This window comes from Corythoichthys intestinalis, chromosome 8 (genome assembly GCF_030265065.1).
Source record: "Corythoichthys intestinalis isolate RoL2023-P3 chromosome 8, ASM3026506v1, whole genome shotgun sequence".
Lineage (NCBI taxonomy): Eukaryota > Metazoa > Chordata > Actinopteri > Syngnathiformes > Syngnathidae > Corythoichthys > Corythoichthys intestinalis.
Window position 1 is genome coordinate 31,680,897 of NC_080402.1, and position 12,537 is coordinate 31,693,433.

Consider the following 12,537-nt stretch of genomic DNA (forward strand, 5'->3'; position numbering starts at 1 on the left):
AAGATAAGACACAAGACAGATTCAACATTCTCATTCATTCATACAGTACATAAGTACTGTATTTGTTGATTTTAACAATAAATCAACAAGATGGCATTAACATTATTAACATTCTGTTAAAGCGATCCATGGATAGAAAGACTTGTAGTTCTTAAAAGATAAATGTTAGTACAAGTTATAGAATTTTTATATTAATACCCCTCTTAATGTTTTCATTTTAATAAAGTTTGTAAAATGTTCAATCAAAAAAACTGAGCCATTGCTCGCCATTGTTGATGTCAATAATTACCAATGCTCATGGTGCTTAAACCCATAAAATCAGTCGCACCCAAGCGCCAGCAGAGGGCGACAAAACACCAAAAAACACAAGAAACAAGTGGACATGACACTGTGCTGTCATTTTAATCTGTTTGAGCGGGGCATGTGCGTTAAATGCGTCTAATATTTTAACGTGATTAATTTAAAAAAATTAATTACTGCCCATTAACGCGATAATTTTAACAGCCCTACTATTTATCTATTTATCAATCATATAGGCAACACAGATGAGGCGGACACACTGTTCTAGTGGGGTTGCCGTATTTTGCTGTCGAAAATAGCTGTCAATGTGCGCATGTGCGTGAGATCAGGAAGTAAACTTCCCTCGTTTTGAGTTTCGTTTTCCGCATAGTCAGCTAATTTTAGAAACCCTTATTAGAAGATGGCAAAAAAGACGAGGAGTATCGAACTTTTCAGAAGGTATGGACAGGATAAAGACAAGATAATTAAACCGATAAAAGACACAAGAACTGTTTACGATCGTACCATCATTATGTCAAATCAAATTGAGGCAATGCAAGTGAAGGACATAAATGTGGCACCGTTTTTTTCTCTCGCTTTGGATGAGTCAATAGACGTAAGTAATTTATCCCAGTTCAGCGTGATTGCAAGGTTTTGAATATAAAAAGGACAACAAGAGGGGAGGATTTATTCAAGTCCTTCACTGAGTTTGCTAAAGAAAAAAAATCTACCGATGGATAAACTTGGTTTGAAGTGATGGTGCTCCGTGCATGGTGGGGAAAAACAGGATTCAAGGTGCTTCATCGTAAACATGAAAAGAGACGCATCCTAAGTTTCTCAACGCCTGCATGAAGCTTAACCTTACCAAGTATCAACCAGACTACAAAACCATCAGCAAAACCATGCAGCACCAGAAATCGCATAAATGGTAAGAAATACTCATCATTGATTACCAACAGCACAACAATGTTATTCATAAGAATTCAGAGACTTTTTGTACTTTAAAAGTGTTGAAATTACATAAAATGCACACATTATTTGTATTTTTAGATTTAAACATATTGCATGGCTCTCACGGAATTACATGGAAAAATATGTGATGTTCATGACTCTCTTAGCCAAAAAGGTTCCCGATCCCTGGGTTAGAGTCTCGGGTTGAAGAAGAAGGTGACGTCGGTGAATGAAATCATCTCCACTGTACAGCCATAATATTGTATGTAGAAGGAATGCAGATTCAGCTAATTTTGCGGATTAATTCATCTATTTTTTGCGTCACGCTAGCCCAGTACTTCTCAAATAGTGGGGCGCGCCCCCCTGGGGGGGCGCAGAGCGATGCCAGGGCGCATGTGACCTCGGGGAACATGTTTTTTTTTTTTGCCTCACTGGAATAAAGTGTACTTGCACATCCACTCAGTGAGTGGCAGTGGCGCTCTCATTTTCAGAGTGCGCGCAGTATTTTTGAACTAAGGAAGAGCACTCAGCACACACAGAAAACAGATATGAAGAGCAGTGTGCCGCCGCCGTTTTCGAAAGCCGTTTCCCGACCGGACTCACTCACGCAGCGACCCACTGTCTTGTCCGGTTCTCACGTCGCCGCCCGAGAAGTGCCATTTTCGGCTTTGGATCATCACGACGACCGCCCGCACCTATGGTTCTACCGCGGCCGCTGAGAATGCACTTTTTTCGTGCCGTTTGCCTTTTAGTTTTGACTTTTAATACAGTGGGTGATGAGGAAAGACCACTGTTTACTGTGTCTAAAAATAATTATATCGGACAGCCAGAAGCCAAATCAATTAAGACGCCAAATTAAAGACATTAGACCCCAATCTCATTGATAAGCCGCTTGATTGTTTTTCAGTGAAAACGTGCCGAATATTGCCAACAATCGTCCTGCTTTGTCAGTGTTATATCAGTAGACCAGTGAGCATTGTTAGCATGCTCATTTCAAAATAACTCCACACCATTGCAAAGGAGGTAAATACTGTGAGCAGCAAAAATAAAAACTGTCCTTCTGTCCAAGGACACTCTTTTTTTCTTTTACTCAGTTTTGTTTTTTCGGTCTAATTTTTTGGCATATTGTCCTCATGAGTGAATGTTTCTAATCAATTTTAATTTGTTATTATTTACTGATTTTATTACATTTTATTTTTCTGTATCAAATGGTCAAAAATGTACCTTGAGTGTATTTTTTACAGTTTGGAAGTGACTTTTTTTGAAATTCAGGCAAATTGATGCGCGTCCAAACAATGTTAATAAAGTTATACTTTATTATAAGTTGATCTATGTTACTTTTTTTCTTTATTAGAAAAAAAGGACACAATGTTAGGCAGATGCGTATTTATAATAGTAATTTTATAGACAAATGATACTATTTACAGTGGCGGCAGAGAGTTTGGGGGGGCGCGAAACATTTACGTCTTCCTTGGGGAGGCGTAACAGAAAATAATTGAGAAGCACTGCGCTAGCCCAATGTGCTGCAAACTTTTGTTGCTACACCAGGGAGAGTGGTGTGAGCCTTTTTGGGTTTCCATAAGATCCTGTTCACCGTGAAGAATGGGCAAAACAAGTCTGACAATCGAGGGACCATTGGACGGATGAGGAAGATAAGTGTTATTATGTCAAATACTGGGATCAAGACACAGGTTTTAACAAAGAAGTGGCTTGCATTTTGTGGGTGACAAATGTATATGGCTGTATGTCAGATATTTCCTCTTGATCGACAATATCGTTCGAAAAACCCCCACTTGAACCAGAATCGCTGAGAAACGCTTCCTCCTTTATTGGGCTCAAAGCTAAATCCGCTGAAATTGCTAATTCTTTGACGGCATCACCAAGATGGAGGCGCCAGAGCGCTATAATGACAGGAGGAGCTAAACGGCAGATTTAAAGACGCATTACTCATCATCTGCCCTTTGCCAAATTGTTGTATATTGTTGAATCGTCTCAAAATATGATTTTAATTCCGATAATAATGCTATTTAAGAAATCTTTTTGTCATGTCACATTTAAAGTTGGTGTTGGTAATTTGGCAGACATCTGCGGGTCTATTCTCATCAGTTTTCTCTCCTTATATTGACAATCTGGAAAGTTTCACTTTGTTTTGTGCAGTCGTGTGCAGTTTGCTGTACTCATTTTGATAGCCTTTAGATGTGGCTGTAAGTCTGGTTAATGTTTGTGCGCTTCATAAAACATCATCCCTCATCTTCTAAAGCTCCTCCATGATGCCTTTTTTGGGTGATAGAAAGCTGAGTATAACTTCACTTTTTGGATAAATTGCATTATATTCTGCTACTTGATTAAAAACCATCATCAACTAGCCACCAACTCAACCTTTGACCCCTAACATTGCTAAGTACATGGGTAGAAAAAGTCTAAACAGCAATGTCAGTTGTCAGGTTTTGTGCTCTAAAACATTTATCTCACTTCATATGTAAAGGTTAAAGGTATAGTTGAAGGGATTTTGCTGGGTCTATTTTTTTAAATACACAAAAAGAAAATGGGAATTTGGAAAGACATGTAGATACTTTTTATATCCACTGTAGATCTCAACAAGGCGAAACATCATTCCATCCGTTTTCCGCTCTTATCAGTGTTTACGGCTCCTTTTTATAAACCGTTGGCCGACGTGCAGACGATCGGGTTTGCTTTCACGCGTCTGTTTTATCTCTCGCGCAGATGACGGAAAGTCGAGCCGTAAGCCAGCAGACTTCTGTAAGCAACAGCTGACGTACTTTGTATCAAATATGGTGGAACCAAAGAAACAACGGAAAAGATGAACAAGAATGAAGTTGAAACATGAAATTTTAGCAATAGTCAGGAGGCTGTTTGTGAGATGACTTTTGCTATCATGGAGCTTCATTGTACTGCCTAGAGATATCCCCGGTCTGATCACATGATCAGAAATCACGTCAATTTCAGAGTATTGGAGTTGAGTTAATCGTGTTCTGAAATGTATCCTATTTTGTTTTTTATGTTTAAATATAATTGCGAGGTACAAACATATGTATAAAAGAAACAATAATATCGAAGTTTTATACTATGTTTTTGTATTTACACTACAAAAACAAACTTTGGAGAACAAAGAAAAATTGGCGACAACAAAAAGGCCATGACAATTACAGCCAACATAGCTCAATTTATCACACTAGATGAATCGTCTCAAAATATGATTTTAATTCCAATAATTATGCTATTTAAGAAATCTTTTTGTCATCTTTTTGTCATTTTAGCACACTGGATGACCAACTTCATTTTTTATTATATGCTGAATACTGTATTTTTCGGACTATAAGTCGCACCTGAGTATAAGTCGCACTAGCAGAATGTACAATGAAGAGGGAAAAAAATGATATAAGTCGTACTTGAGTATACGTCGCAAGTTTGGGGTCAAATTTAATTCACCAGAAACCAAGAACAAACACACTTTAATAATAGGAAAATGGGGAAAACAGGTTATTAAGGCATCTGTTAACATATTAAAAGTTTATTTTAATTTTTTTTTTTTTAATTTTATTTTTTTTAAATAACTATAGCCTTAAAAAAACATTACAGGTTGTCGGCAGTCAGAGTCAAATACAACTTATATGAGTTGCAGCTGACTAAAAGTCACAGGCCCAGCCAAACTATGAAAAAAGTACGACTTATACTCCGTAAAATATGGTAATTTTATTTACGGAAAACAGAATATTCATTTGTAATTTGTTTGAAACCTTATTTTGTGCTGTAAACGGGGATCCTACAGTCTAAAACCGGATGTGATAGAAAAAAACTAAGATCAGTGTCGTATTCTGCACCTTATAAAAAGGAGTTTAAAACAGCTGTCAGACCAAGAGCAACAAAAATGGTGTCCCCCTGTGTGATGACTTAACATCAGATTTAAGGTTTTCAGTCTCAAGTGTGTCCATGGAAACAATAAAATCCAAGACACCATTGAACTGTTTTTAAGAAGACAGAATCTCTGAATTTTGAAAAAAAGAAAAAGACGTCTGCCGTTTCTCCATTTAGAAATCCACCTACTTGTATTATTCTTATATACAGTCCTTTGACATTGCTCGGCAGGGCTTGTCAGAAACCTTTCCTGCACTGTACAGATTCAATAACCCAAATAGATATATTGAGTGTATATGTAAATAAAAGGCAGCGAGGTGGGGGTTGGTGCACGAGGGTTTTTCAAGATCCTTATGGATTGTAATTAGTGAAGTGCACTTCAATATAGAAGCGCTGACATATCCTTTTTCTTCCCTCCTCGATGTTGTGTGTTACTAATCTGTTATAATAGCAGGATTTGGTAAGTGTACAAAGGTATGCATGTTTGTGTTCATTATATTTTACAAATACGAATATTATTGTTAAAACATGTCTGCCTCAAAATTCAAATTCAGTAGGGTTTGTGAGTTGCTTAGGTCTTACTATATGTGGAGTTGGCATGTTTTCCTCATGCGTGGGTTTTCTCCAGGTTTGGTTTAGTTTTACATTAAAGCTCATGCATTTAACCTTAATCGAAGACTCTAATCAGTGAATGTGAATGGGTGTTTGTGTGTGTTTGTTGAGGTGTGTGCCCTGCTTTTTGGAAAGCAACTAGTTCAGGATGTACTCTGCCTCTCCCCCAAAATCAGATGGAATAGGCCTCTACACTCTCATTACCCTAATCATCGCACTGCATAATGAATGGATGGTTTTAATTAGGCAGAGAAATAACTTTACAGCCCATTTTGAATTTTCCATCAAGCAGAAAAAGCTAATTCCCAAATTTGCAGGTGCAGCGTTGCTTATATGGAATGTCAATTTAATTCGTCTTAATCTTAAAACAACAAGCGACGCGTATTCCATCTTTTAACACTGTAAACATATCATTAAATATATTTAAAAGAAAAACAAAAAACATAACTTGCAACGTCAAACCTCGTCTACATTGACAAAAACAACTTTGCTGGGGGAGTAGCACGTCCAATGTATATGTGAGTTTTGGTAAAAGACAACAAACAGAAAGCTTTTAAACACCTACCATGTGGCATAAAGGCCAGCGTGCATGCTAACTGTCAAACAATATTTCATCAGTTCACATTTTAGCTGAAAAGTGGAAATGGAATTCAGTATAATACGGCCAAATGAATGCCTAAAAATATACTGCTGATTGAAAATAATCGTAGTAAGTGTATTTTTCTGTGTATTATCATGCAGAGTTGCACATATAAAGGAACTTCCCATGTGAACACGCAACTAATGTTTTGTGTTTTAAATGCATTGTGAATAATGCTTCATAAAACATCATTGAGAAGTTAGCAATTATATATATATTAATCCTCCCTCATAGAAGTAAAACTTCCGAAAACCTAAAACTTTCCAATGATTGTTTCATGATTATGGTTATTATGATCATTGTATTTCTTCTTAATGCAATGAATGATCAGTTCTGAATTGACTCATAGTTTCAAATAAAACTTGGCATTGTATTTATAGTAGATAAGAACAATATCATAATACAAATTTAATAGCAGTATAATGATATTCATGGAAACGTTAAGACTATTAGAACAAATTATTATGAAAATAATTATTGTGTAATTGACAAGTCATCATAAATTTTCATGATAATATGAAAAAACAATAGTATTTTTTAAAATTGTACTTTTAACAATACAATAATCATCATCATTACCACCATCATTTTATGAATAAATTATGTAAAAATTGGAGAAAAAATGCTTTAAGATAGTAAAATTATACTAACATGACAAATATTAATGATGTCATTCTCATCATGAAATATTAACAGAAAATTTTATGAAATGGATGAGAAATATTTATGTTATGTGAGAATAATTGAAGAAAATTGCACATTGCACTCAATAATGGAATACTACTACAATTACTAGTACTGCAACATGTACTAATCATCATCATAAACCACTTTTAATTTCATGCAAGGGTTTGCATAGGGACGGTAGGGACATAACACTACCAACTTTTTCAGGATGCTCAAAGTGCGGCAACTTTTAAGTAGCCTTATTTGCATTATATAACGGCTTCAGTTATTTAGGTCAGTTAGATTGTCTTCCCATATGTGGTGAGAATTGACCCTACCATTATTAAGTGAATTAAGGTACTTTAATTATGTTCAGTTACATTGACCCCTTTTCACTTGCTGCATTGCCAGTCCGTTTTTCAATCAAACACACGTTTCATTGGCTGATGACTTGACCTCCCCTCAATACAATATGCCGCCTCCTCCACCCCCTACAAAAACGAGGGATATTAGAAGTTTTTTTTTTTCCAAAACGTAAATGTTGTGTAGGTGGGGAACACAACACTAATTTTTCTTTGTTTTTTTTATTTTTTTATTTTTTTATTTATTTTTTTCAGACAGACAATTTTGAGTGGTATTAAGACAAATGTTTGTTTATTTATTTATTTATTTATTGCATTCCTGGATACTTTGGAGATGATTAAAAGGTTTGTATTTCTTGTGTATGTTAATATAATTTGTGTATAAGTAATCCAATTAAATTTGTTAATAAAATACAGACATTTATTCCGGAAGTTTTCAGAATGTTTCGTTTTTGAAAACAACTGTTTGAATCGAATGGTGTATCATCTGAACCAATACATATGCACTGCAAAAGGTTTGAGGTCCTCCCTTCAGACATAGATTCAGATACCCTTGTTTTAAGTTAAATAGGACAAAGATCTCCTTCTTAGCCAGTGCAATTGGGTTGCTAAATTTGCACAATTCTTGCACTTAGATGCAAAATTGTCTATAGCATTTTAAATTTGTAGTCTGTGTTATTTTATTGTACGTGTATGAGTTGTTGTGTTATCTGTTATGCTTACCTGCTGTAAGACAAGTTTCCCCTTCTTAGGGGACAATAAACTTAAACTGAACTGAACTGAAAACCTACCTCCTTAAAACTAAAAACTGCCCATATTTCAGTGTAATTCTGCTAGAAATAAGTAAAAATTATCAGCCAGTGCTTCAAGTAAATTTTACTCACTTAGATTTCTTGAAATAAGAAAAATTGCTAGCTGAAAATAAGCTTAACAGACTTATTTCAATCAAAAAGTTAAATTTTTATAAAAAAAAAAAAAAAAAAAGTATATTTAATCATGAAATCCCGTTTGTCAGAAATGTTCTTAATTAAACAATAAATATTGTTCAAAACATTTCTTGAAAGCATTTTTTTCTTAATTTAGGTGAAAAATGACCGACTTTTGGATGTATGAGTTTAATACGAAAATACAGTAATATTTACGTAAAGTAAGTGGATGAATCTGACGCATTAATCTGTGAACTAGCCTTTAACACTCAAAACAAGATGGAGAAAAGACTATATTTAAGAAAAATTGTCAGATTAAAACGTTATAAATTTGCTGTGTGAAAGTTAGTATAAATCAATACAGATTTGTTTTGCATCAATTAATTAGGTTCATATTGGTGAGAAATGTAGCCCTGGCCCTCGTTCACCCAAACTGTTTGGTCTTATTATATGTCCCGTCCCCAGCAAGAAAAAAAAAAAAAAAAAAAAAGCTTTTGCAAAAGTTATGCTTTTATATCGCCCACTACGGACTTTATGTGATTTCATTACTGCAATAAAGAAAATTAAATCATGATCATATTTAAGTTTGTTTTACACTGTTTTAACCAGTGTAACAAATGGTTAACTTAACCATTAGTATAGTCAAGCAAGGAACGAACGAAATGAAGTATAACAAGAAGTTTCGTCCAGAAGGGGTAGAGGAAAGACAAACAGGCAGCAGGCACTTACCAACGCACTCGTTGGCCTCCCGGGCTGTGGCTCTCTGCCACGGCCGGTCGTAGTGGAAGGGCTTGCACCTGTCGCACTCCGGGCCGGCCGCGTTGTGCTTGCACTCGCACACCAGCTCGCCGTCTCGGTCCTTGACGCAGCGGGACGCGTGGCCGTTGCACTTGCAGCGGCCGCCCACCTGCAGGTCAGACACGGCGTAGAAATACGAGTCCCGCGCCAGCTCCGAGTCGTCCTCGTTCTCGTCGCCGAACGTGTGCAGGCGACTGAAGGTCACACGGATGTCGGTGGCCGTCACCCAGTCCTGCAGAACCGGGGAGTTGTCGAAGTCGTGCGCCGAGGGCCGGCCGTCCAGCGTGCTGAAGGCGATGAGACCTCCGCTCAGCGGGAATATGTCCGTGTGTGAGTCCGTGCAGATTGCCTCCTGCTCGTTCTGCTTGGTGATGGCGGCCCGGTTCGGCTTGTTGTACATCTTTCGGCACTGAGTCGAGTAGAACTGAAAGGGCACCCACGTCTTGCCGTAGTCCATGGACTTGTAAATCACCATGGACTCGGGTCTCGGAGAGCAGAACTGGAGGCTCACGTAGGTAACCTCGAACTTCTTGCCCAGGGAGAGCGTGAGCGTGACGTTCTGCGGGTACTGGATAAAGTTGTCCGACTGCCAACACGTTAGGTTGTGCGGGTTGTTCAAGTCAGTCAGGTACGCCGGGGGACGGTTCCGCTTGGGGTCGGACGCGTCGCAGGTGTGACAGTTGCGGGTCCTCTCGTCCCCTTTGTCCGCTGAGCTCAGCACGCAGTAGCGGCCCGGACTCCTGCCGCAGGTGCTGGACACCTTCACCTCCTTGCCGAACGCCGAGTTGACAAAGTCAGGGATGCAGCGGCGCGGGCTGCCGTGCTCGTCGTAGCACGGGTCCGGGGGGGAGATTTGAGCCGAGAAGACAGCCGCTCTGACACCGGTGCCGCTCCAGGGGCTCCGCAAAGAGACGGCCAGCAGCACGGCGAGCGCAGCGTCCAGTGCCCGGAACATGTTCGGTGCGTGTCGGGTCCAGAAGTGTCAGTGCCGCTGCTTCTGCTGCTGCAGGAGGAGGACAGAGAGAGATGAAGGGGGAGGGAGAAAGTTGGATGGAGAGAGGTGCACATGAATTACCCAACCATTAAGTATTTAAGGATAAGCTAGAGCATCATGAGCATTTTTTTATTTTTATTTTTTAAACAAAACGCTTTTCAAAGAGGAAAAAAAATGTGATGTTTTTTTTTTTTTTTTTTTTTAAATCATGAAAATATTATTTTGATGTGTGTCGACAGTTATTTGTCATCAAGAAAAATAAATGTGAAGTTTTTCTGGTCATGAGACGTTTGCGAATTATACAGTATATTCTTTAATTTTGTCAAATGGAAAACGAGAGTTTTGGTCATGACAAAATGAAAAAAATAATGACCTTCATTTTTGCAAAGGACGGAATTGTTTTATCTTCAAATTAATGAACTGTATTTCTGAATGCATGTCACTTTCAAAATATGTGTGATTTTCTTTTTTATTGAGAAAATTGCAAAAAGAAAAAAGAAAGTCATGTAATATTAATGTTTATCACTGAGAAAATATTTAGATGAGGCCCATATAGTCATTTACAGTATTATTTTAAATTTTGAGATATTTTAAAATAAATGTAGAATGTAATTTATTTATTTATTTTTGTCAAGAATTTTAATTTAAAGACTCACAAAAGCCATTTCCCAATATTTCAAACTGTTTCATGCATCGAAATGTTAGTATGCCCTGGTGTTTATCTGTGTAGGTTTTTTTTGTTTGTTTTTTTTAAATCGCACTTGCGTTCTCAATTGAATTTGTTCTGTATCTGAAATTGGTCACAGTGTGACGTCACACCGTGCCTCACCTTACTACCTTCATCATTCCTCTACATACTAATATCGGAGTGCTGAGCAGTGATAAAAGCTATCTAGAGGTTGCCACTTTTTTGGTTCTTAACTGAGGTTCAACAAAAATACAGTATATACTGTGAATAATGCAGTATTTAGATTTACACATGTGCATTTTTTTGGTTTTGCCACACAAATTCCTGTTTTTTTTCTTCATTTTTTTCCATGACCTGCAACTTCCCGCCACTTTTTGCTGTCTAGCTGACCAAGAGGCACTTTGCTCAGCATTCACGCTGGCTAAAGTCGGCCTCCTTGCCTGGTTCTCGATTAACTTTTTTTTTTTTCGCTAGACCCTCACCCCGAACTGCTGTCTGCCATCTGGCCGGCTGTACATCGCCAAAAGTAGGCCTCCTCTTGTTAGGGTTTCTACCTCATACCTGTCATGTTGCCTATTTCTGTATGTCTTCCAGTGTTTGTTGGTGTTTCCAGGGTTTTATTTTGTTGATTTTGCTATGACTTAACTTTCCTAGCATTACTTCCGGCCAGTTGTTCACTCTGATCTCACCCACCTGTGCACCTCGCCCTGCACATGTAATCCTCATCATCTCTCCCCTTCTTAAACCCTCTCTGTTTTCAGTGTTACTACGAGTTTGTTAGTCTTTCAGCACTATATGATTATCTATATTATCTATATTATTATTATTATCGCCTTGATTATCTGGATTCCTGACAACTTTTTTGACCTAGCGGATGTTGCCCCAACCTGTACTACTGCTTGTTCTCTGCGGTATTTGTGTTTTGACCCTCAGCCTACGTTTTACCTCACCCCTGCTTTTCCGTGCCTGTACCTCTGCCACTTCGGATGCCCGGCTTGTAACACCTGCTGTGGCTCATTGGCAAGAGGGTACGGTTGCTGTTCCTGACCACCGTCAGCATGGATTCAAGCCCGACTCAAGCTGTAGTCTCGTGCTAGTAAATTATGAACTGTGCTTCTGTCCCGGAGTCTGCATTTTTGGGTCTATCTGTCCCCTGGCATGTGACACGTCTCCTGATTTTTTTCCCCCTATGCGTTGCTTCTGGACATCTGTAATACAATGATGACCTCTAGCCTTCACACACCTTCTAATTGTGTTGGCGTCAAATAAGTGAATGTTTTATTTAAATTGAAATTAGAAATATCTAAGCCAGGGGTATCCAAACTATTCCATTAAGTGCCGCAGTGGGTGCATATTTTCATTCTAACTGATTAACTGGACACTTCCACCAAACCAGTTGATTAGTCAGGTGCTGCTTGTTTCAGCAGAAACCATACACTGGCCCTTGAGGACCAGTTTGGACACAATTGATCCAAGCATTTCAGAACCAGGAAGTCTTAGCAAAAGGTTGCCTCCTGACTGAAATGCACATCGTAGCGCACAGGTGAGGGAATATTTCAATTTCTTTATAATTGTGAAATAGCGAAGCATGGTGGTATTGAAGAAGTTTGTAATCCAGATCTCTGCGATATTTCAAAATTAACACATGCATTGCCAATGCCCACAAGTTTCAAGTTGACACGCCAACCCACCAATGAAAGGAGCAAAGAGTTGGAATTTAAATACTTAATATTTAAATTCCATCC

The 12,537-nt window shown here is 38.2% G+C and overlaps 2 protein-coding genes across 6 annotated transcripts in view; one reads left to right on the top strand and one right to left on the bottom strand.

Moving 5' to 3' along the window:
• Nucleotides 1-10,075, bottom strand: part of ntn1a (netrin 1a) — a 113,913-nt gene extending 103,838 nt beyond the window's left edge. For both annotated transcript variants that reach the window (XM_057843592.1, XM_057843591.1), the window contains exon 1: nt 9,042-10,075. In XM_057843592.1, coding sequence (XP_057699575.1) covers nt 9,042-10,065 — 1,024 coding nt within the window. In that variant the 5' untranslated portion in view covers nt 10,066-10,075. The remainder of the gene's footprint in view (nt 1-9,041) is intronic.
• The window catches only part of pik3r5 (phosphoinositide-3-kinase, regulatory subunit 5), a 133,523-nt gene that overhangs the window by 68,136 nt on the left and 52,850 nt on the right, over nt 1-12,537 (top strand). The window lies entirely within an intron of this gene.